The sequence below is a fragment of the Colletes gigas genome, unplaced genomic scaffold (genome assembly GCF_013123115.1).
Source record: "Colletes gigas isolate AHSC1104 unplaced genomic scaffold, ASM1312311v1 Colletes_gigas_Sc00037, whole genome shotgun sequence".
NCBI lineage: Eukaryota > Metazoa > Arthropoda > Insecta > Hymenoptera > Colletidae > Colletes > Colletes gigas.
The window spans coordinates 432,162-457,557 of NW_025106666.1; the positions used below are offsets into that span (position 1 = coordinate 432,162).

General features: G+C 35.7%; 3 protein-coding genes across 4 annotated transcripts in view; 1 reads left to right on the forward strand and 2 right to left on the reverse strand.

Annotated features, from left to right (window-relative positions):
• Positions 1 to 12,071, reverse strand: part of LOC122402517 — a 46,991-nt gene extending 34,920 nt beyond the window's left edge. For both annotated transcript variants that reach the window (XM_043405371.1, XM_043405368.1), the window contains exon 1: positions 11,915 to 12,071. The gene's annotated coding sequence lies outside the window, so the exon portion shown is untranslated. The remainder of the gene's footprint in view (positions 1 to 11,914) is intronic.
• Positions 12,072 to 12,860: 789 nt separating this feature from the next.
• On the reverse strand, positions 12,861 to 17,579 carry LOC122402581. The gene is made up of 7 exons (XM_043405507.1): positions 17,349 to 17,579; positions 15,995 to 16,785; positions 15,302 to 15,640; positions 14,725 to 15,127; positions 14,203 to 14,518; positions 13,494 to 13,666; positions 12,861 to 12,982 (listed from the first exon to the last, which is right to left on the reverse strand). Exons 1-7 carry the CDS (start codon positions 17,577 to 17,579, stop codon positions 12,941 to 12,943), a joined length of 2,295 nt encoding a protein of 764 aa, XP_043261442.1. The 3' UTR covers positions 12,861 to 12,940.
• Positions 17,580 to 19,618: 2,039 nt separating this feature from the next.
• Positions 19,619 to 25,256, forward strand: LOC122402594 (calreticulin). Its single transcript, XM_043405518.1, has 8 exons — positions 19,619 to 19,768; positions 21,595 to 21,699; positions 21,794 to 21,997; positions 22,372 to 22,523; positions 22,777 to 23,043; positions 23,113 to 23,349; positions 23,544 to 23,678; positions 24,450 to 25,256. The coding sequence occupies exons 1-8, from the start codon at positions 19,684 to 19,686 to the stop codon at positions 24,465 to 24,467; spliced, it is 1,203 nt and encodes a 400-aa protein (XP_043261453.1). The 5' UTR covers positions 19,619 to 19,683; the 3' UTR covers positions 24,468 to 25,256.
• Positions 25,257 to 25,396: the final 140 nt, after the last annotated feature.

Here is a 25,396-nt window from a genome sequence, read left to right on the forward strand (position 1 = left end):
GCATATATTTATAATTTATAAATCGCTCCACCTTTGCCACGATGTCATAGGTGGGCAATAAAAATAATTAATCCTTTCGTTGCTGTTAAGAAACTTGTTACTGTTATTATTACTCGCTACTTATTACTGTATAATTTAGTGCAAGCCTACAGTGCTTCATTAAAATCAAAGTTAGAACGGCTACTACCATAATGAATGTGCGCGCAAGATGTAAATCATAAAAATCTGCAAAACTGTACGAGGCAATTTTAAAATATTACATACCAATGGATTTGGAATAAAATGCTCGTCATTTTTTGTCATTATGAAAATTTCAATAAAATGAAAAATTAAGTTAATAAATTTTTTTTTGTTATAAACAAATAGTATTTTTTTAAATTTTTTAACACCATGTTATTGTACATAAGAAACCATCAACCTCGCCCATTAACAATTTTTTTGTATGCCTTTCCGTTTTCGAGATAGCCGTTTCGAGCCAAAACTTCAAGGGGTGGTTTCACCCCTTAAACTCGAGTTACCGCAGCTAAAAAAAAATACGTGTCGATTATTTTTGGCTGCTTTATAAGTGTACAAAGTTTCATCAAAATCGAAGCCGGACCGTTCGCGATGGTTCCTTGTCAGTCTATTTATATCTGTCTCTCCTGCGCCTCTCTCTTCAACCTGGGCTCCCTTTTAGTCCTTTCCTTTGTTCAATTCTCTTTCCTTTTGGACGAAAGAGAGAAAAACAGGACAGAAGACTGAGAGACAAGTTATGATCAGATTTAAAACTTCCGGATGAAGCTTGGTCACTTAACACCACCGAGGAGAGCGTTATTGTTAGCGATTCTGAAAGTATCGATGACTTATCGAGGATACTCATTTTAGAGAATATTGCACGAGGATAATCGACGAGAAATTAATAATGTGTTCATTAGTTTTACAAGGCAAACAGTTAACGTTTTTGACCCTTAACGTTTGGATCGCATAAGTTATATTACAATACAAAATCTTCTACATATAAAATGAAAGGCCTGACTCACTGACTCATCAACGCCCAGGTTAAGCCCTTGGACATAAAAAACTGAAGTTTTGCATAGAGGTTTCCTTTATGATGTATACAAGGAATAAGAAAAGATATTCCGAAATTCAACCCCTAAGGGGGTGGAAAGGGGTTGCAACGTTTGCATGAGGAATACTTTATTTGTCGTCGGATTTGCTTCAAACTTGGTCTTAATGCTCTTTGATATAATTAATCAAACACCTATTTCGGCATTTTAAAAAATTCAACCTCTGAAAGGGTGAAAAGGGGTTGCAACGTTTATATGGGACATATTTTCTTTGTGGCTCATCAAATTAAAACTCTATAGAGGTGAATAGGGGCTTAAAAGGTTTTATGGAGAAACAATATCAATTTCCGAGGGAACTAAACGGTTTCCTGTGCGAGCGAAGCCGCGGGCAAAAGCTAGTCAATTATATTGACGAAACACGAAAATTAAACCTGTTTCTCTGAATATCTCAAGATTTTGGACTTGTATTGTTCTTCAATTCACCGATTCGATAGAAATTTTTATTTAACGAGGAACGGATAAACAGTCGTTTATCTTTTATTCGTTATTTTAAATGTTTGTTTAGGTAAGGTTTTTGCCTTTGTGCGATTTCTACTCACAATTTGAATTAAAATGGAGAATATACTGCACGCGTGCATATTAGGTTGCAATCTACGAATGCATTTATCGTCCTTTGAGATACCGAAGAGTCACGTGGGCAGTAGTTAAGGTGAAGTCACACGATGGAGGGGAGTTCCGTGGACCAAGGTGATCTGCTGCGGAAGCGAGAGGCTCTCTGAAAGGAAAAGATCAGCCAATAGCTCCCTAAAATACAATTTTTCTGTAAGATACTTTTTTAACTCCTTCTTCAAATGTATGACCGTTCTTCGAATTTTTTTATCCATTTCACTCTACATTTTCGATAGGGTGATTTTAGTTTTACTAAGGCCACGATCCAAAGAGCAAAGTACGATTTGTTTACAAAATTTTTGTTATAGTTTTGTTGTAACTTTTACAATCGTTTCAACAATTTATGAATCTGATCCCTATAGAAGATGTTTACGTTAAAACGTAACAAAAATTCGAAAATTTAAAAGAAGAGTTTAAAAAATGTTTTATCGAAAAATGACAGCATATCGAAGTTGATCGAAGCCGATTGGAATCGAGTTTTCCGAATTGAGCAACAATAATACTAGAAACTAAAACCGACGAGCAGAAACGATGATTAAGTTCGGGCCAGGAACATGTTTCTGCCATACAAGGTGCTTCGAGAACCGTTGAAGCTGTTGATACTGGAAGTTACTCTCCATTATATAGGGTGTCCCGATTAGAAATGAGCCATCTTAATTCTCTATTTAAAGGTCTAGGGGCCGATAGAGTCTAATAAATATATAAATTAAATCTGTGAAGTGTTTTCAAAAACGTATTACAAATATATATTTGAATATAAAAATAAATAATTGTAATGAACAAATTAGGATGTAAATTGAAGTAAGCGAAGGGAAAGATTTTTAAAGCAATCATAGCAAGCTCTAAAGGTTTCACCAGCTTTCACGTTCGTCTAAGAGATAGCAATTGAGTTTGTAATCTCAAAAATCATCTATAAACATTCGCTACTAGTTCATTTTGACGATTTGTCTTCTGTAGAAATGTCAATTTGTTCTATTGATAACGTTTCTTAAAGATGTAATATTTATTTCATGTTGTTAAATTGTGAAACATGTTATATGCATGTAGATGAATAAATGTAGGGTAGTTATAGTAACATATAGTTAATCAGTTATAGTTATACTTAGAATATTAGTTTCTAAAACATAGACTCATTCTAAGGAAGAACTTAGCCAAGTGAACGATCAATATTAATTTGTTTCTAGTATACTGTATTTTAAAATCAAGGAACACTGAAAAAGAACCGTGGAAGGCTTTATGGGATATCGTTGATGATGTTCGAATGATCAGAGTGTTGTAGTTTTAAACGCGGCAGTAAAATTCTTCGTTCTAACGCTTTTTACATAGGGGCATTGAACACGTCATCGTTCCCAGATGTTTTAGAAAACATTTTTTGTTGGTGGAGCACATCACGCTCGTTCATGGCTCCCGAATATTCACCCTCACGAGCTGCAAATTACTGCGCGTGATGACATTATCTGCACCCTCTGGTGCCCCTACCCCTTGAAACAGACCCTGCTGACTCATCACCGATGACTTCCTATCAATTTCCGCCTTATTTCGTTCAACCCTGGGGAGTCATCGAATCGAGAGTCAAAGTCGTTCCATCGAACGTATTTACAATTCCTGCAATTATTGCATATCAAACATATCTACCTAAGTTTTGTCCTGTGATTATGAAAATGGTCAACAAGAAACACTAGGCAGTTGTTCCATTCTAATTTCTTTCGATTTCGTATACAGGGCGGGTCACTGCATATTGCCATATAAAATGTCATTATTCCTATGCGTAGCGAAAAATGTTTTAGATAAAGTTGCATAGTATCGAGAGGGGCACATTCTGATGATACTAGTTTTTTTTTGTCGATGGACGCGTAGTGGACATACGAAGGTTATCAACAATTTTTTGAACGGAATCCTATATTTTTTATTGCATCAACTGATGCTCCTAATAATTGTTTATACGCTATATGTATATGTATAATGAAGTCCTAGTTTCTCGAGAACAATAAAGGAAAGCGAATCTATCAAAATCACCAATGAAGTTGCTCTCAAGCGTAACGGAAGACTGGCACAAGATACCTCGGAAACAAGCAATTAGAACGTTATACCTTGGCTTAGTGTTACATAGACGTTTCAGAAGCGACATAAATCGGATTACAGAGTATCAAGTTAACGTAGCTTTCACGGCGATAGATGGATGGAGATATTGACCCAGAACGGGTTCACGATGCATACACGTTGATACGATTTATATGGTTTTCCCTTGTTGCGTAGAAAAGCAAATGAAGACGCTGGCGCCGCGACTCTGCGTTCGGTTTCGCCATGAAAATAGTTTAGCGGCTGGAGGGAGGATAAAGGAAGCTTTGGACGGACCGAAAGACCATGCTGAAATCGAGACGGTTAAAACAACGAACAGCGAGAAAACCCGAATCGTTTGGTTTGTAGACTGACTCGGTACTGCAGTTGCTTTTTTTCTTTTTTTTGCACTTAACCGAGATCTAAAAATAATACTTTACGCGTGGAGGGAAAAGCCGTGTCCTTGCCTCTTGGAAGAACTAAAGATACGATTTGTAAACGTACCACTGACTAGATCTGAAACGTTCGTCGCTAAAGGTTCTACTGTTTCGATGTTAGTTGTGTACTGTTCAAAGTAATTAGGTGATTAGGTGATCGCTAGGTTGGATCAATCAGGGAGCAAAATACACGCGCTTAGGGCACCGCACTCCTAATACTGCTTGCTAAGCCTAATACTAATTGCTAGTAATGGAACGCTCACGAAAACTATCAAATATTATTATGTAAATATATAAATATGAAGAATAAAATAATTAGGTAACAAAGACTTAATTTAAATCATGAATTCACATTCTTCAAATAAAAGTTTCTTTTTGTTTGCAAATTTGAATTAAACTGTGAAATTAAGATTGCAAGATCGAATTACAACAATGCAAGATACAGAACTTTTGTTTAATTAACAAAATTTAGAATTGGCACAATGCCATTTCGTAAATATGTAAATTAGTAAAAGTTGTTGTAGTATATACCATATAATTTTCAACGTTTTAGTTTAGCGTGTAATATATTTTGCTCGTTAAATGTACACTTTTTTGTATGAATATAATATGATCACATAGTTGCGTATAGTTATCCGTTTCTGACTTTTCCACGTTGCACTTTCAGCAATCGCTATATCGAGAATCAAACATCTCTCTCGCGATACAGTTTGCGGCGTTGTCCATTACGAAATACCGGATTGCCCAAGATATCCTATGTGTCCGGTAGTTTCTCTTTGTTCCACTGGCTGCCTCCAGGATAGTCTGCATGTATACATACATTCTCACTTTGCACCGTAATTACATGCTTCTCGCCGTTGTTTCTAATTTAATCCGTTAAAATCCGATTTACTTTTTCCATTAATACTTTGACGTAATCCTGTATAATCTTCAATTACGTTTCCAATGGCATCAAAAAACGAAATATCATCCAAACGTAATTACCGGTTTCGACCCATCCGGTGTCGAAAGTTGAGTATAACTTTAAACATTTCATTAATCCTTAATTGGCAAGATGAAGGAAAAAATTCATAAAATCGTAACTATATTATTCCTCTTTTTATCTATGTAAAAAAAACATTGTCTGGCCAATTTTAAGCGTTTCTGTCGTCACCAAACTTTAATCGAACTAAACTATTAATTTATTATAATTACGTTTATACAAAATAAAAATTGACTCTGGGCAGACACTTTTGTATACATATATCTTTTCTACTACTTTCAGGGATAAAAATATACTTTTAATACTCGTTTACAAACTTAATATTAAACATAAATTACAATTAGTAATTATAGTTTTGAAATTGTTTAAACAGGTAAAATATTGTGTAATAAATTCGTTCGCGTCTATCGCAGTACTCTAGTATTCTATTATAAACTTTTACCACATAATTGGACAATTAATAACGAAAAAGTCTGTTCGCGGCTGGATAAATTATAAGCAACTATAAAAGAGAAACTCCTATCACTAATGTCCAGAAATGGATTTGTTTTTCACTGCGATAACGAACGACGCAACAAACATTATTCCAGTTTGATTTTTGCTTATTTCCTACATTGCAAAATTCTCTCTATGCAAAACTAGGATAGTTTATTAGACAGTAAAAGATCGTCGATCCACGTTCAATTTAAACGTCATCAAGATAAAAAAGTTTCGTTTGTTTAATTCTGTCTTAATAAAATACTTCTGTCAACATTTAAAAATTTCTAAGTAAGTTCACTGATCCGGCAGAAGTCTAACTAAATTAGTAGTATTTAATAGTCTTTTAAGAATCGTGAATAGACTTATTACACAACCCAATATATGTATTATGGGGTGGGCGGATAAATAGGATTGTTTTTAACATTTATGCAAATCAATTTCCTCTTTAACCTGTGTTTTCGTGGCGGAAAACAGAATACCTTCAACGTTTGGATTAAAAATTCGTTAAAAGAAGGAAACGAACGTCCAGCATTCATCAAAATGGAATTAATTCAATAGAATCTTCAATGATCACTCGAGGCACAATCGAATGAATGGGGAACGGTGAACGCAATTTTACGGAATTTCAGTTGTTTACAATGACGTATCGAAGCTGCTGCGTTAATTGGTCGAAAGCATCCCGCGAACAGAGGAGAAATCGCCACGAGTACCCGTGGAACAAAGTCGTTGTAGCACAGCGGAATCAATTCCATCGCTGGTTGAGCAATCGACGATTTACAACACGGGACAATCCTGGCTCCCGTTCCGTGTTCTATCAATTAACAAAGAGAAAAAACTTCTCGTGGAATCCCTTTTTATTAAGAGCCGTACGCTGCGTCATCGACGACTCGAGGAGTCATTATCATCCTTCAGTCGTCTGTCCCCATGTGCACTTTTTGTTCGCTGTGACACGAGGGAGGAACACAAATGTTGCCGAGCGAGGCGAGGATTGAGTGGAAACGTTCTCTCGTTTCTCCGTTTGTTTGCTCATGAGTCTCTGTCTTGCGATCGGGCGTTAGGATTAGACCACACGGTTGTTTCTATTTAAATTGACACTAGAACTACCAACAATTATGATGTATTTATTTGTATCGAAAAAATTAAAACGATAGATACTTGAAGAAATGTATAATGCGATGGAAATAAATGTTTGTTCATTCTCTTATAAAGAAAATCACAGTAAACTTTAAAAAATCCAGTCGAGTAATGTTTTTACAATTTTTATTAGAAATTACGAATGGGTCGTTTTGACCATTTCGGTAGTTCTAGTGTTGACAAACGACTTCGTTACAAAATTGTATAACAAATTGTCACCTCAGTGCTAATGATCGTCAAGAATTCAGCTCCAGCTGATGATAATCACCCGGAGTATAGATAGCTTGAAAGGGTCGTGGATTAAAGTTCACAGACGATCGATCGGAAGGTCTTAATGGCGAAGAAATCGTCGGTGGGTCAGTAAACAGTAGGAGGACGTTAATGTCACCGTAATGGTGGCCAAGGATCGATCACGGTGAGTAAAGGTGACGCGTGATAATTGAACCCGTTTGCTAAGAGGATGAATCGAATATCTGAATTGACCGTGACAACGGCGACCTTCGAGGAAAAGGTCTTTCCGGATCGCGTTATCACAGGGTTATTGAGTCGTCGTTCAGGTGTGCAACCGGTGATAAGAATAGGCAGTGGATAAGTTTCGTGGGAGAACAAGGAGATTCGCAAAGGTCAGCCTAGTCGATCCAGAGAGCGTAAGTAATTTCTGAGACTGAAAGTTCATGTTCTTAACCTATCGGTTTTACTAATAAGTGAAACTGGATTTCTACAGTGGATGACACTACTCTTATATAAAATATACAGTGTAAAATAATTTCCATTACATTCTATATGCATTTGTTCCAACCTGTAACAAGAGTGCCAGGAATTGACAAATTCTTCAAAGATTCATTTTAAGAAGAGGATCTATGAGCTTCCCTCAAGCGCCAATTTGTAGAAAAAATGGTTGAAAGCTAGTTTGGGATAGAAGAACAGGATCAAGAGATTTCCCAAAAAGCAAGGCAAAATACTCTTCTATTTTTCTTTTCAAGTGGATCCCCAGTTGAACGAAATTAGCTTCGAATTGCGCGGGTGTTCTGGCGAAAGTAAGACGAATCGAAGATACCGAATTATCCGAAACGGAACGTCTCTCGATTTCAGACTTCTTTCGAGTAAATTAACCAGCAACAATGGGCCAAGTTAAAATCGACGAAGCGTGTGCACTCTTCCAGGTCAGAGTTCACGCTCGGTTGAATTTCATGGTAAGAGAGACGTACCATCTGTATATCGAGCAATTCACACGTGGCACCGTGAAAATGTAACGGCTGTGATAAATGTACCATTCATCGACGAGGTAGAAAACGTTAATTTTAGTTAAACATTCAGTGATGGATCTAAAAAAGCGCATGGGGGTGAAGAAAAAGTTCATGGCCTAGACGTGAAAAAAGTTTTTATACGGTATATCTAAATGTTCATTTGGCAAATTATTTGGTAGTTGTCATATTTTTAATATCATTTTTTTCCAGGTTCTAAACGTCGTTTCCTTCAAAACTCGTTCAGGTTCAACGTTCTTTCGGTTCGGAGGAGCTTCTATCGCCAATCAAACGGCAGCGCAAGTGCAAAACAAAGAACCGTACACGCAGACGGTCTCTCATTAATTTGAAAACCGCGAAGATTAGCCACGGTTCAGGCATCTCACGATATAGTTCCCCCTATTAATTATCATCACCATAAATTCCGCGCGGGAGGAAGTTTCTTGCTTTGTCGGCCCAGCGTCATTAGGGTCGTGGCTCTCCACCCCCCACCTTTTCACGCGGTTCACGGAATTCCTGTTCTAGTTCACACGAGCGACACCGACGACGGCACCAGATCATCGACAAAGGCGCATTAGGGTCGACAGAAACGGATATTAGAAAATCATTCGGACACGACGATGTTTTTTCCTTGCGTCAACGACGACCTCGAGGAATCGACATCGGGAGACGTCACCTCCAGGTCTCGGCCTCGATTTCCTCAAGGGTAAGGTCCCTCTTTCTCTATCCTTCCGTTTAACTATCTGTTTATCCATCTATTTATTTCCCTGTCTTGTATCCTGAGAGAGTTCTCGATTACTTTCGCCGTTCTAAGCGCGCTCGATTTTCTAAACGTACAACAGTTCTCGTTAGCCAGGCCTCTTTTCCTTTATTCGACGTGATCGACACGAGAAATTCGTGAGAAACGTTTCATCACAAAGTCAGCGATCTTATGTTCTCGGTGAGGACTGAAGGTCGTGTTGAGGATCGTGATTTGTTTCTGTCAGCTGTTATTGAATACTTTTTGTTTTTTACAGCCAGGGGTGGATACAGAAGACATTTATTTGTTTCTGTTTTATTCATTAATATTTTAATTATTTAAACATAGAAATTATGCATTTATATAAGTGGACGTTTAAAAATGTTTATAGGCAGAAGTGTTTTTAGCAATATGTATTTAACACGACCTGCAATGCCGATTGCAATCGAATGGTTGATTGTTAATTAGTAAATGTTATATTTTAATTGCACGAACCAATTAATTCTCTCTTGGCGATGGATGAATGATATAAAAACGAACGTGCATCACTGATCCAACTCTGGGTTAAGTGAAACAGAGAACTCACTTCGTCATGCTCAGACACTTTCACACGAACACGAGAAACAAAAACCTATTTACGAAAAGACCGACAGCTTGTTTCTACAGATTACGACTTAACTCATACATAAAATGTACTTTTCTAATAATAAATTTCAAATTTTACACTGGCGGGAGGAGTTCTGCGCTCCATTCTCAGGACAGGAACGAAGTTTAGAGATCAAATATAAATAAATATACAGATTTATCTTTGCCAGAAGATGCAGTCACTAAGATATATCTTAATGACTGTTTTTAATATTATAGATGTTTTATATACGATTATATAAGAGTACCTAAGTCAATTAGTTGTTAATTGCAACCTCAATTTGCAATTAATCGATTGTAACTGATACATGCAATTAATTTTCCCATCTAAAAAGGTTAATTGCCAAGTGTAATTCACAATTCACAATTTTAATTTTAAGCGAGAGTATATTTTATTTATTACTTCCTTTCGTTTTTTTCCTTATAAATTTTCTTAAAAAAAAAAAAAAAAACAAAACGATTAAAAAAATGAAAATCTAATAGAGAAATTGGTAAAATAATAAGGAGAAATTCCAGTACTGTAAAAAATATTATTAAAATGTATCAAAATAAAGGAAAAGTAGAAAATAAATATGCCGTGACAGAAAGGAAATTTTTAACGCATCGAAAGAACGTTTAATAATAAGATAAGTAAAAGAAAATTCGAAAGTAGATGCTTTTAAAATTAGTGCGGCGTTGATAAATTTATTTGAAAAGATTGTTTCGACTATAACAGTACGAAAAGTGCTTGAAAAACATTATTATGTCGAAGTCCGTCATTCAAGAGTAAAATATGTGTATACCTGTGCCAATAATTTTATAACTCGCTGTATTCCTTTCCTTTTTCGTGAAAGAGAAACCGAAAAGTGCAATATCCGCTTTAAGTACACTTGAAATTTAATAACGAGTGGGACGGTTAATTAATTGCCTGACAGCGACTTATAGGATCCAGTCTAAGGTTGCACAATTTCAATTGATCCGATGAACCTTGACACAGTATATGCGGTTTTGCCTTCCAGGTGTAACAAGGTGCATGTGCACATTTAATCATGTAAGGATCGTACGCCGATCGTTCCAGGCGCTTTCTGATGTCATCTACTCAAATATCACCGCGATGATGCCCAGAAAATAATTACAAGTTGTTTGACAAACGTCAAAGCACTATGTTTGCATACGAATCATCTTTTTATCGTATGCTTAAATTAAACTCGTTGGTAAATATGCCAAAGAGGGAACACAGATTTTGAATAACGAATGAAAGACAAACAGGAGAAACCAAAAGAAAGATATAGTTCTAGTTATATTTTAACTGTAGATACATGGATAAAATCTCATTTAATTTAACATATTTTCCTATTTCGCTTAGAGATTTATATAATTTTATTTTTTAAATTGTCTGAGAAGTCTATCACTGAATTTCAACCTAACCGAATGCAATATAAAAGATGATAATTTCTCCTGTTGGCATAAATCTTTCAAGTTGAAAAGATATAATATTCAAGGAAATTACCTTAGAAGGAGTAAAAAACAGATAAAAATTATGATCTGTCATTAAATTACTCGCATTTTTATACAAAGTAAGAAATATATAATTTTCGTTAATGTTCTTATCTTATTTTTCTTTTCTATTCAGTTCCTCTAAAATTTTATCAATAAAGTATATTTTTAAATTTCGATTCAACACGGTCGAAAAAATTTCCTATTAAACGATAGTATTTTAATAAGGTATTTAGAAATATATGTTCACTAATAAAATTAACGAGAAACCGAGTAGAAATAAAAAACAAAGTTTGATAACAGATTCTGTTGAAACGAGGCCTTTAACATGAAATTAGAAGTCGAAGAGATTAGTAACAAAAACGACATACGGTTACTGACCGAGGAATTAAACAATTTCTAAAGTTTTCGCTTGACATTAAGAAAATAGGGTGTATTTGGCGATATTTGTAAATGTGTCTCTATTCAAATCGCATGATTATAGGCGAAGAGTGATTGCATATGACACAGTTCTTAATGTTATCAGCTCCTTTATTTATTTGTTAGACTAAAACATTAAAATAAATAATTTTAGAGTCCAATTATTGGGACATCCTATTGTCATCTAATTAAAATAACTTTATTCAAATAGAAAGATATTGAATTTATATATTTTGATTGATGAAATATAAGAATGAAATATTGCAAAAATGAAAGTAGAAAATTAAGTGATAAAATCAGTTAGTCTAATTAATTTCCAAGCAACAGAACATTTTACTTTTCCTTAAACGTTCGATCGTTCGGACAGTCACCCTAGACGATGACTTTCGACAGAAAAATGGAAAGAATTATTAAATTATTAATTTGATATTAAGAAAAAATGAAACCTTGAAATCTCATCCGATATAAATGTTACTGTCGAAATTTTCAGTAAATCGACGGTTTGCTGCACGAGATTTAATCGTCGCCAATGAAAGTAAGGTCGCACTACTTAAATGAGTAAAGACACTATTTGTCAGACTTACCAAAAATGGTGTCTGATCTCGAAGCTCCAAATCTCCTGGAAGGGATGAAAGAGTCTTCCTTGAAAAGCTTATGGTCCAGGCACTATAAAAACCTCCGAAACTTCGTAAGAACGACGATAGTTCACGTACACAAACTCTACGAAGACGAGCGTGCAAAGGCTCGTTCGGAACTGTGGAACACGACCAGCAGTACGTCAATGAAGGAACGCCGGCGAGAGGCGTCGCTCATTCGAGCATCTCCTGCACGTGCGCGTGCAACACGCACGCGTGCATTCGATGCATAAGGATCGCATATACAGTAAGGAGCACAATCGAACCAATGTTAAGAATTTTTTAGTAAATCGTTATTTCTTCTTGCAAATAATACGTATTACGATTTTTTCATACGTACATCAAGCACATTTAATAGGAAACCTAGCCCAAAAAGAAAAGTCATCGCCAAATGCAACATTACTCCAATCACGACTGATATTTTCATGCTTCCACTTCAGCCACTTTTCAATATGCTTTTTTGAAAGTAACGGAACGTACTGGTAAAAGAAGGACACTGGATAGAATCTATTTTTATTCAGAACGTTCCACTCTTTATTTCACTTTATTACTACAAAATAAAATCATTTGGTACATTTCAGAACTGTTTGTACAAATTAAGACAATTTTCCAATTGATTTTTGCATTTCACGAATTTTATACGATACAGAGACAAAAACAGTCATCCGCCCGGATACAGTGAAAACGGTGGAAAGAATCGACTTTTATTTCAGAATTTCCCCTCTTTAATACTATAAAACGAGAGTACTTGGTACATTTGGAATTTATTTGGTTAAATCAAGATAACATCGCGATTGTTTATGTTCCATGAGTACCACACGATGCAAGAGCGAAAATAGTGAGTCCGTACGCTTGGATATAATCGCGTTAAGGAAGTACATCGCTTTGCAAGTTAGTCCGTTCACTTTGTTACGTAGAGGAATCGTGTTGCACGTGCTCCGTTCTTTCCGTTGAAAGCTTCGCAGAAGCGGACGGTCACCTGGTCTTAATCGTCGCTTTCTGTAGCTGGCGAATCGTCTGAAACCGAACAGGAGTGTCTCGTTAAAACTTTCGAAAAGCCGGCCAAGTGAAAAGCTTCCTCGCCGGTGGACTCTTAGACGCGAATACCACCTCCGTCCGTTTCCTTATTCGACAACTCATTGTCTTCCCATTGTTCGGTACGCGTTTGTACAGCATTGTCTCGATATAAGTCGTTTTTCGTGACTCGTTATAAGTCGTGAATCTATTCCTCCCATTGCCTTTATAGTTACCGCGAAGTGGTTTTTCTTACTAATAGTGACGTTGGAGTATTGTACAAAATAATATTTATATTTAATTATTTCGTTATTACACGAATTATAGAAAACCACTAATTGAGAATTTACATTGGAACAATTTTCGTCCATTTAAAGCTTCTGCCGTCGAAGTACATATTCCTTATTCCATTTTGAACCTACTACTTATCTCAAACACAGAAATTTTCTTTTTTTTTAGGGAGACGCTTTACAAAAAGTTTGGAAATCACTGCTTTAATAATTAAAATCAATACCCTTTTTGCATCCTCCAAACTGGCTGGAATATATTTTGCATTCATTGTTTGCGCCAGACTGCTGTAGTCCCTATAAAGGACGTATTGATCTTTCAGCCACTGTTTTATCGTCGATATTCTCTCTTGCAGTCCAGCAACTTCATGTTTGGAGTTTACGTTCACGTCTGCTGGTTCTGTCCGCAAAGAAAGTGGAACAATTACATTCAAGCGTGAAGTCAGAACAATAGGCGCGGGATACTTAGCACGTAAAATTTGCGATCAATGTATAAATGATTGCACTGGATGTTAGTGACTCATTAGTTATGGTAAAAATTCTGCTGTACTTCATCGATATACGCGATCAATAATTTATCGATTATGACGCAACCGCAGAATCCCATTTGGATAAATCTCGGTTGTATTAAACTTGTAAGTAGGTATACTCAATCTTAATGATGCCATTATTAGTCATAAAAAGATATACAGGGTCTCCCATTTATTACGAACACCTTGAATATCTTCGTTGCCATTAAATACATACGCGAGAGTATAACAATGGCGTCGCATGAATTAAAATATTTATAAAGTCGTATAAGGTATTTGCAAACTTTCATCCTATACAGATATAACTTTGTTTAAAATTTGGATACGTGCAATTAATTGTTTGAGTGGCTTTATGTATATTATTCCAGGGATGTCCTGCCGTATTGTCGCGAAGTGGACAACATACCAGGTTTCTCGAACGTTGCGATTTTTGGAAATTCAAGGGGTTTGAAAGGAGGCAGCTTGGAAGAGGCGAACGTGTTACCGGGACCGAACTCTAATCGCGTGCATTCCAATTCCAGCAAGTAATTACGAATGTCCTGACGTTCCTGGTGCAACCTTAAGGCGGCAGCTTGCTTTCGCAAACGACGCGACTGTTTGCAATCAAAACGCGATTGTTTTTCTTCCACTTTTCCGCAACTAGGCGGCTTTCTGATTTTCGACGCTTTGGAGATCCTTTTAGACTTGTTTCTTTTTTTGGTTCTCTGATCTTGACTGGATTCCTTCAACTGAAAATGTTGTACGATATAAAAAGGAATATTATGATTATTTTGAGAAAATATTCGTAACAGTTTGTTTGATCTTTTTAAAGAGCGAAATAGTTAGTCTATATTTTTTATATAGAATCTAGCTAATATATTAGCGCAAGCAACGCGAGTTTCTATTTGATATATTATTTTAAAGTCTCAATGGATTATAGAGGATTAACGTTCATCGTTCTTACATTTTCCAAAGACCCTGTTCTGCTCTCGTCCGACTCGTATTTCCCGGGTGTTTCGTACTCGGTGGATGGTAGCTTCACTATAGTTCCTAATTTCCGCGAGTATCTAGATTTATTAAACGTGTTTTTCGGTACGCGGATGATTCTATGTCGCCTAGCAATGGCGTCGATTGCGTCTCTGTTCAACTCTCTCAGCGTGCACGTAACGTCCGACGTTTTCGGAGTCTCTTTCAGAAGTACCCCGCTAGAGACAGTTTTTGATTCCACGGTACATGTATCATTCTCTGATGTCTTCTTTTCTGCATCGACGGTCTCGAGTTTACTTCGTTCGTCCAGTAAAGAGGTCTCTTTTGTTTTAATTTCCTTTTCGTTCTTTTGTCCCATGTCTTTGCTGAAAACGTTATAACATTTTAAGATAAGATGTGATATTATTGTATAATAATGACAGTTAATGCAACATTTTAAAGCGTTTTAAAATTAAAAGACACCTTTTGGTCGAAATAGGTATATATAAAACCGCGGTAGATATAGTGTTAATAGAACCGTCGCGGTGTATTTTTCTTACATGATAGTCGCTGAGCTATTTTCTCTTGGCTCGTAGTCCTCATTTTTGTTTTCCTTCCGTATCGTTAATTTCTCGAGAACAGAAGACTCCGGGGATTCGGTCTTCTCCAGCGACTCGCTGGTGTTTTCGTTGGACGACTTTCGGTGCCTCTTATTCCTTCGAACCTGTTTCCTAGCTGACGTTGTTTGCTTAGATATCTTCAAGAGGCTGATCGGCAATATCTCGTCGACATTTTCCATCGTCTTCACGTAGTTGGATAGTTCTTCGTCGAGCCCGATATCACACTCACTCGTGTTCTGCATTATTTTCGGCGCGACAAGTTCAATGATCTCTTTGTCTCTGGAAAGATCGTCTCGAGGACTACGAAGCACAATCCAATTAATATTGTCATGTTAGGGAGTAAAATTACAAGGCTTTATCTTTGGAATGAAATCTAAAATTGTATGTTCTACCGGTGTTTAAATTTCTAACATAACTTTATACGAAAATATTCCGACACCATAGTTTTGACATTATATGTATATTTATATCAAGTATTTATTTTGTGGGATATCCATTTTGTTGTACAACATATTGTATGCATATTGGCATTTAAAAAAAAAGAAGCTAACCGATCTTCGATGAAAACCAATAACCTCCTACCTGATCGATTATCCTCAACTTTCCAATCATCAAAATTACAATTTCAATTACCTATCGTCGGTTACGATTTTCTGTACACCCTCGACTTGCTTGTGGGGCGTGATCATGATCTGTTTCACACCAGATCTGATTGTATTATGAAATGTTTCTTTGGTCAACGTTTCCTCCAGCCGGTCTTCCGCAGAACTCGTCGAGGCGGTGGAACTGCCAGCCTCCTCGAAAGTGTCGCTCTCGTACTCCTTCTGTTCCACTCTGGAAGAATCTTTCGACCGATTATCGTCCTTGTCTGTCGCATGGGACAGTTCCGAGATGATTTCGCTCCTTTCACCGCTGATCCCGATGACCTCGTCTATCGTCGCCTCGTCATTCGCAGCATTCGACTCCTGGTCGTTGCTCCTCGACGCCATTTCTTCCGACACGTTCGATTTCCTGTTGCTTCTCGTCGATGACTCGGCGTCCACCGACCTGATCGTCCCAAAAATGATTTTAGAACCTCCCGACGCCTCGGAAAGAATCGTGGCAACCGAGGACTCATCGCTGTTTTTGAGACGATCCACAGACTCTGATGCCTCAACTTCGACTTTGGCTTTGACATTGATACTATCTTCTTTCAGGGTGGACTCCAAACTTGAAAGTGCTTTGGGAGACTCCTTCGTCATCGAGACGTCTTCTCCATTCGATTGGACGTCCCTGCTCTCATCTGCGACCGATGTTTTGATACTTATTTCAAAAGAATCCTCGGACGACTTCTTCGATGTGGATACATTTTTGCTGCTAAGGATATCGTCGCCTTTTCCAATAAGACTCGGGATCTTCACTTGTATCTTGGATTTGGAGGAAGCCTGTTGGGAGCAAGAAGGGGTAAAATCTATTTTAGAAAATATTTCATCGAACGATGAATATCTTATTACAGTAGAACATCAACTATCCAAACTAATAGGTAGACAAATTCGTATCGCATCTCTTCATTTTTGTATAATTATAAACGATAATATTATTATTTTTTCGTAATATTGTAATACTATTGAAAGAGGAAAAGATTTTCAATTATTTCTTTTACTCTTCCTATGCCTAACACTTTCTGGTGTGACGGTAATTTTGTGACTCGCTATACATATTATTATCATTTAACCCTCCGTTATTAACGCCCAGTCTCAGAGACCGACGCAACTATATTCCTAAAATTGATGAAAAATGCAAAAAACCATTTCTAATGTTAGAAACAAAAATATTTTATTGAAAACTTATGATAGAGTTAAATAAATTATACTGTTGAAACCAAACTCTATTTCCGAAAGTATAGGCCTCAAAAGCTGATGTTAATAACAATGTCTTAGAAACACGTTAGTAACGGAAGATTAATACAGACTACTTTTTTCAGACTACATCTTAAATCCATCGCTACCTTTGACCTGGTCTCATCTCCCGCGTCGGTGGCGGTAAAACTTCGAACAGCGTCAGGTTCGTCGTTGCCGGAGGCTTTGAAGCCGGATCGAAGGTTCCTCGGTGTGTCGTCGATAGAACTTTCGGTGCTTACGTTACTCTGGCCCCGTTTGCCCTCGATACACTTAATATTGTACTTCCTGTCCATCTCCTTCAACCGCAGCAACGCGGCTGTCGCCTTCGAACGTAACATTTTACTCTTTTTTTTTTTTTTATTTATATATATATTTCTTTTTTGTTAAGTTGTTCTTTGAAGGAGAACTCCTTCAGCGTTGACAGCTTTCACTGGCTTCACTTGTAGATTTTCATGCACGTTGCGCTCGACCGAAGTGCGGTTGTTGGAAGCCGTTGCTAAGGGGAACAATTCGTACACAAGACGGTTTGAAATCCGATACGTTGGTAGTGGAACGCGTTTAAACGCTATGTATTTCACTTACCGGCAACGGCTGCCGGAATTAAGAAGCGGTTAGAAAACTGGATTTCTGCTAATACCATTTTACGGAGACACGCGTAGATAAGATACGAAGCGAGGATGAAAAAAATTCAGTTCCTAGTTTAGACGAGTATGTTTGATTTATCGACGTATATGTAGAGTTAACTCAACACCGTTCGCGGTTTTTTGATACGCGCATCGATCGTTTGTTTCGCCTGCATTCACACCGAACGATGGTAACGTTTAACGTTACATTTATAATAACATTTATAAAAAGTACAATTAAGAGTTAAGACACTGATAAAATACACACGTAAATAATGCAGCATGAGCTTGACATTGTGTGAAAGATACGGAGAACTGATACGCAAAAATAATTTCACGTATTTATTTATGTAGCGTGTAGTACGTTATTATATGTAGAAGTAAAAATGGCAATGTTTTTTCCTTGTACATTATTGGTATTGATTGCTCATCGATGCAGAGTTAAAAAAAGATGCATGCGTCTCCTCTTATGTATACAATATATGTATACCTCTACAGCAGGACGTCGATTATTCAAACTGATAAAGAGATATGTAAATTTACAGTATTTACAGCACTGCAAGAGCGTTTAATAAACGTATTATTTTAATTCGATACGCCTTTTTCAGACGTACCATACGAGTTTGATACTTATTATCGAGTGTTTGATACGAATCACATAACTTTTAAGCATATTAAAATACTCGGTGGAAACTGATTTAGTCGTTTGCTGTACATCGAGAAAAATTATTTTCACTGTTTTTCATAAAAGATTACTGTTATTGCAAGTTCTGCAAACGACAAAATTTTTAACGTACGAGGATGGTACTAGTGACAAAGATTTGTAGAAGAATGTTGTAAATGTGAAAGGAAGTGTTCGGTTTTGGTTAAAATTATACGCTAATTATTTCACTTTTATCGAATACTTAGTATCAAACATGATTACACAAGTGTGCGTACGAAGGACACGAAGCTTCTGGCGCTACGATGCTCGTTCAAATAAAAAAAAAACGCGTTTATTCGCCACTTGCATACTTAAGTGTTCATACCAATTAAAACGGTAAAAATGGCAAATAAATAGAATATTAATATTAAACCTGAAACAGAAGATTAAAAATACATATTGTCAATCGTTTCATGACCACTGTCCGTTAAACATAATTCTTTTAATTAATTTATCAAACCAAGAATAATTTTTTTAAATCCGTTATAATACAATGGATATATTTTAATTGGTCTTCATTTTACATAAGAGTATACATGTAACTTATGTTCATGTGACAAGGTGCTATATATTATATGGTATAATTCCCAAATACATTTCAAAAAAGTTCATTTAATCGATTTTCTCGAAAATGTCATACTAAAAAATTGGATTTTACATTTTTGGCTCGTACCACATGCTTCAAAACAGTACCATTATACAAACGTTTAAAAGATAAAACATTTAAAACAAATGTTCGGGCAATCCATCCATCAAATTAAACTATATTTAAATATCGCTCTTAACAATGGCTGTCGAACTAGTAACTAATAAAAACGTTCTACTAAACCGCTGCGCCTATCTCCTGCCGTATCGACAATAGATAAAATAAGGTAATTGCTGACGTGAGGTTATGTGCGCGCGGCATGACTATAACCTGCCACGGCGCGGCGACTGGTTGGTCAAGCGTGGTCGGCGTTGATTGGGCGACGAGCATCAGCCAATCAACGTCCTCCATCTGTCTGCCCCGGCGGCTGCTAACTCGCCAACCACGTCTGCGATTCATGCATTATCGGCTAGTTCGTCGCAGTGTTAACGTCTTCGTCGTGAGGACTCTCGTCGTCCCGGCGTCTAAAAATGCGGTCCTTCTGCTCGTTTTTACTTCTACTGGCGGTTACGCTCGTTACTGCGGAAGTCTACTTTGAGGAGAAATTTCTCGACGGTGAGTAAACGCTCCTCGAAAGCTATTTTCGCCCACGTCTCGTTTTCCTTCTCAATCCCTCCTTCGTCCATCAGCTCTCCATATCCGAGCCGATAAAGTCTAGAAAAATCAGCAGATCCCGCATAGTTTTCTCCGCACAACCACACCCACGTTTCGTATTCGCAAAGTTTTGTCTGAAAAAGTCGTTCGTTTCGGTGTACGTCTGAAAATTTTCATCTAATGCCGAGCTCGGAAAAACGACGCGTACATTGTATATTTCTCCTTGGTAACCCACACGCCCTTACTCGCGATATCTGCAATTAACAGTTTATGCACGCATGAAAATCTGCGTGTAATTTTGACACGATAATGCGATCCGTTGTTCATCGAATTGTTTACGCTGCCATATGCGAGCCTGGAAAGTGGAAATTCCCACAGACGTGGCAAGGGAGAAACATCTCGTGGCAAAGGTACAAGCGTACCGTGTGCGATTCGCCGACATGACGCGCAATCGATCGGTTGATCCGCGTTGAGCGCTCTCTGTTTCGAAGTAAACTTCCCCTTGTGTTTGGAAAAAAACGTGTCAGGATGATGCGTTCCGTACATTGTAATCGTCTCAATTTTCGTTGTGTTTTGTCATTCGATATTTCGGTATATCGTCAGTCCAGACTCTACTAGTGTAAAGCTCAATTACATCTTACATTTCTTTTCAAATTGTTTTCTAGAAATATTGTATTTATATATTTAAAATTCTTTTTTTTATTCTATTGGCATTATATTTTATAAATTTTATTCATTGTTTATGAATGTAATACACAAAAATAAATGCTAATAAAATTAACGAATTCGCGAGGCTCTTATGATTTATTTATTATCTAACAATAAATTAATTTTTTTTAATGGAATGACATTAAAAATTCTATTATTTGATTCTTAGCTAAAATCCTCTCATTGTAAATAGAAAAATCAAATGAAATTTATTATATTTTATTATTTTTAACTCATTTAAATTATAAACAATTCTTTAAATATGTCCTTATCACAACATTTTTTTTTGTTAAATTTAAGTACAGACATTTAAAAAAATATTACAAACTTAATACTTTAGTAATTTCTTTTCAGTAGTGGCTGCACTACTGTTTAATTACAATGTAAATGCAAATATAACCAATGATGGTAAAACTATACAAAAAATTAAACAATCCTAAATTTAACATGTTAACTGCTATATCAGTTTTCCATGTCTAAAGATGTCCTCAACATTCATTCAAATTATAACATGAAACAGAAGTATTTAATAATTCAATGATGTATCTGTAATTTTACATTTCTAATTAAAATAGCATTATTTATAATTTTAGAGTGGCAGTCAATGTGTTAAACAGATGAATGATAGATATTGATGCAGCTAAGGGAATTATTTATTTGTACAAATATGTGGCACGAAATTACCTAAAAATGTTTAAATATTACAAATTTTTTGAGATTGCAATATGTTCAAAAATTTTAAAAGTTCATGTTAAAACAAAAATAAATATAAATGTGTTAATGATTTTTGAGGTGTTATATTTTCAGTCCTTACATTGTTAGTATTATTTTAAGTTAAAATAATAAATATTTCAAATTTGTTCATTTGTTATTATTAATACATTCTTAATTATACTCCAAACATGTTATTAAATAAATTAAATGAACCAGCGAATACTATAACAATTAAGTACTTACATATTTGCATGGTTGTAACATAAATACAATTTTGTTTAATTAATTGCTATGTATAATAATTTCAATTTAAATATTACTCTCTATATAATTGTTATATTTTCATTAATAACGTTTCTTTGCAGATTCCTGGGAAAACAACTGGGTATACTCTGAACACCCTGGAAATGAGTTTGGAAAGTTTGTATTGAGCCATGGAAAGTTTTGGAATGATCCAGAAAACGATAAAGGTAAGTGGAAAAAACTCGTCTCGTATTTCAATTCCTGAAATATACAATTTTTTAATGTTCGATTTTATTATTTAAAAATCTTATTTTTCAAAAGGTATCCAGACCTCTCAGGATGCACGATTCTACGCATTAAGCAAGAAATTCAAACCCTTCAGCAATAAGGATAAACCACTTGTTGTTCAATTTTCTGTCAAGCATGAGCAATACATCGATTGCGGCGGTGGATACTTAAAAGTATTTGACTGTTCATTGGATCAAAAAGACATGCACGGAGATAGCCCGTACCAAATCATGTTTGGTAAGAAATTTTTGTCCATTAAAGAATCGTACTCTTTAATGAATGCCAGATATTAAATTTTATATTTTTTAAAAAGCCGAGTCTAGAGTCACCGGTTACACCCAGTGGTGAATTGGTGCTAATGTAACTCGGAAAGTAAATTCTAACTTATGCCCTGAATATAGTTCTCATACATATTCAGGCACCAGTTGAGATACATGAATTATTTCCTTACTTATTGAACATGTCTATGCAGCGAAAAAATGAAAGTATTAATCCCGTGAATTATAAACGTTCTATTGAACGAAATGTAAAGTTTTATATTTTCTTTGACATACGTTCAACAAGTGTGATCTGTACAATTTTTATGCTTAAATGCGTATATCCTGTTATAGGACCTGATATTTGTGGACCTGGAACAAAGAAAGTTCATGTTATCTTCAGTTATAAGGGAAAGAATCTTTTGATTAATAAAGACATCCGTTGCAAAGATGATATTTACACGCATCTGTACACATTAATTGTTAATCCTGACAACACGTACAAGGTAGGAAAGTAAAAATATCATAATGCATAAATGTGTCGAGCCCAGAGTCACATATTCTCATTGATTTATTGTGGAGAATAAGTGCTGAAGGATCTCGGAGAGCGAAGATTATCTTGTTTATTAAATGTATATAAGCTATATTTTGCTTTTCTACAGAATAAGCAAAGAACAACAATTCGTTATAATTATGAAAATGGTTAAAAAGTTTCTCTTTTATAATTACATTCTGATTAAATTTTAAATATTCTTTCAGGTTCTTATTGACAATGAAGAGATTGAATCTGGTGAACTGGAAACGGATTGGGACTTCTTGCCACCGAAGAAAATTAAAGATCCATCTCAGAGCAAACCCGATGATTGGGATGATAAACCCACCATCCCCGATCCAGATGACCAGAAACCAGAAGACTGGGACAAACCGGAACACATTCCTGATCCGGAGGCATCTAAACCCGACGATTGGGATGATGAAATGGATGGAGAATGGGAAGCTCCTATGGTCGACAATCCTGAATATAAGGTAAATTTCATAAAATTAAGTAATCATTGATATTCTTTTATCGCTAATTCGACCTAATTTCTTCTTTAGGGTGAATGGAAACCAAAACAAATTGATAATCCCAACTATAAGGGACCCTGGGTTCACCCAGAAATTGATAATCCCGAATATACTCCTGATCCTGAACTATATATGAGGAACGAAATTTGTGCAGTTGGTTTCGATCTATGGCAAGTGAAGTCCGGAACGATCTTTGATAATGTTCTCATTACTGATGATCCGGAAGACGCTCGCAAATTCGGTGAGGAAGTCTGGAAACCTACTCTTGTAAGTATACAAATATACTTATTGTTAATCGTAGTAAATGAAAAAAAATTAAATCTTAGTAAATGATGTAAAAAGCGTTGCTGACATTGATGAGCGATACAAAAGCTGGAATTCCTCGTTGCTGACCAAACAATATAAATTATCAAATTTGTGTCGCTAACTGTTAGGTAGATCAAAAAATTTGTACGTTTCAGGAAGGTGAAAAGAAAATGAAAGAGGCTCAGGATGAGGAGGAAAGACAACAGCGAAAGAAGGAGAACGACGATAAGAAGGGTGATGATGAAGATGAAGACGCAGATGAAGAAGATAACAGTGTTCCAGAAACTGAGGTTAGTATTAGAGATATTTTAAGAAGGAATTTCCGGCAGGAAATTTTTTTTTTAATTACTGAAGCTAAAATAAACTGTAAAAAAATACATTCATAATTTTGAAGGGAATGGCACGCAAACAAAAAAGTGGATATAATTTTTTAGCATTACTGATCAGCAGATCCATTTGAAATTTTGTTTGATCAAAGTAGATTTCTGTTTTCTATTTTTGGTATAGTCATCTCAAAATTCAAAAAAATTAAAACATCGAAATTTTTTCTTTAATCCCACCATTTTACTAAATTACATTTTTTTATTTTGGTAAGTGCGATAACTACGCCTTATATACTTTAATCATTTATTGTACTTCTTTTCCATCTGTAAAGTGGCGCCAATCGTGTGAACAGTATAAATAGATCTGCCTTTGATAACAGATGTATTACAGTTTCGAATGCCTACAAATATTGATTACAATACATTAAATGTATTCGGGCAAAACATTCTAAAGTTACTATATGTGTACGTCCACGAAAGTACATATTTATATTTTTTTTACTTATTTTGTTTAAACTTCAAGAATTACCTAATTAGTCACCTTTCTTACGGAATTTCCACTTAACACTGATATTTATTTACTGGAATGTTCTAAATATCTTATTTAAAATTACATATTGTCAGAATATTTTTTAACGATGATCGTACTTGGAATTCAAATTAAAATCAAAAAATTGCAAATATTTTATTGCAACTACGATAGTAGTAGTTAAACCATTGTTTCCGTTTTATTTTCAGGAGCATGACGAATTGTAAATAAATGTGTCCTGTTTGACACAAACAGACTGTATTCCAGGAGCTGTGTGGCCGCGACACGCACTACTTTTCAAAAACAAAAAATCACAGTAAAAATAAAGAGAAAAAACATTGCCGTAAAATGACCGAAAGCATTGTACTATTGAATTCCGGTTGGTGGGAAATTTTTAAACGGTGAATCCCCATGGTTCTGTTTTTTTCTTTAATCGAAACATGGCCTCGTCTTCGCAGCCTAAACTTTGTATCCTAGTCTTCGATTTTTCGTTCCGTGTTCCACGAAATTTTATCAATAAGAAACATCACCGATTAATCGAGTGTTAGACGAATCAAAGTGCTCGTTGTACTGCCGAAGGTATGTTGCATTCTAAATGCGTACTATATATATACATACATACATACATATATAATATATATGTATTATATAAATAGAGTCACCTTGCCCCGTGTCCCTACCATGGCACAGCTCCACAAAAGACTCTAAGTTGTTCCGTTTTTGTTTGTCAAGTGTTTTTATATACAATTAAAAAGTAATTGAGATGTAATTTAAACGATGCTATATTATATATAAATATATATATATTATATATTATTTCAATTTCCGTACAGTGTACGCGTATTAAAAAAAAAGCTCGCTCCAATTGAAGGATAAAAAAAAAGAAGTAAGAGTGATTGGAATGTATGCTACAACATGACTGAATGAGTAAACAAATAAATAAATTGGTATGATTCATGTATCGAAGGTAACCAATAACCAATGTAAAAAAAATAAATAAGACTTTTCTAGACGTGCTCGGGCCGTTTATTTTCGCCTGCTTCGTTTCTTCTTCGATGTTGCTTTCTAATTAACGCGATTATTACTGTTAACAATTGTTACGTCATATCAAACGCACTACGTTACGGATGTCTCGATCACTTTTATATCACAACCT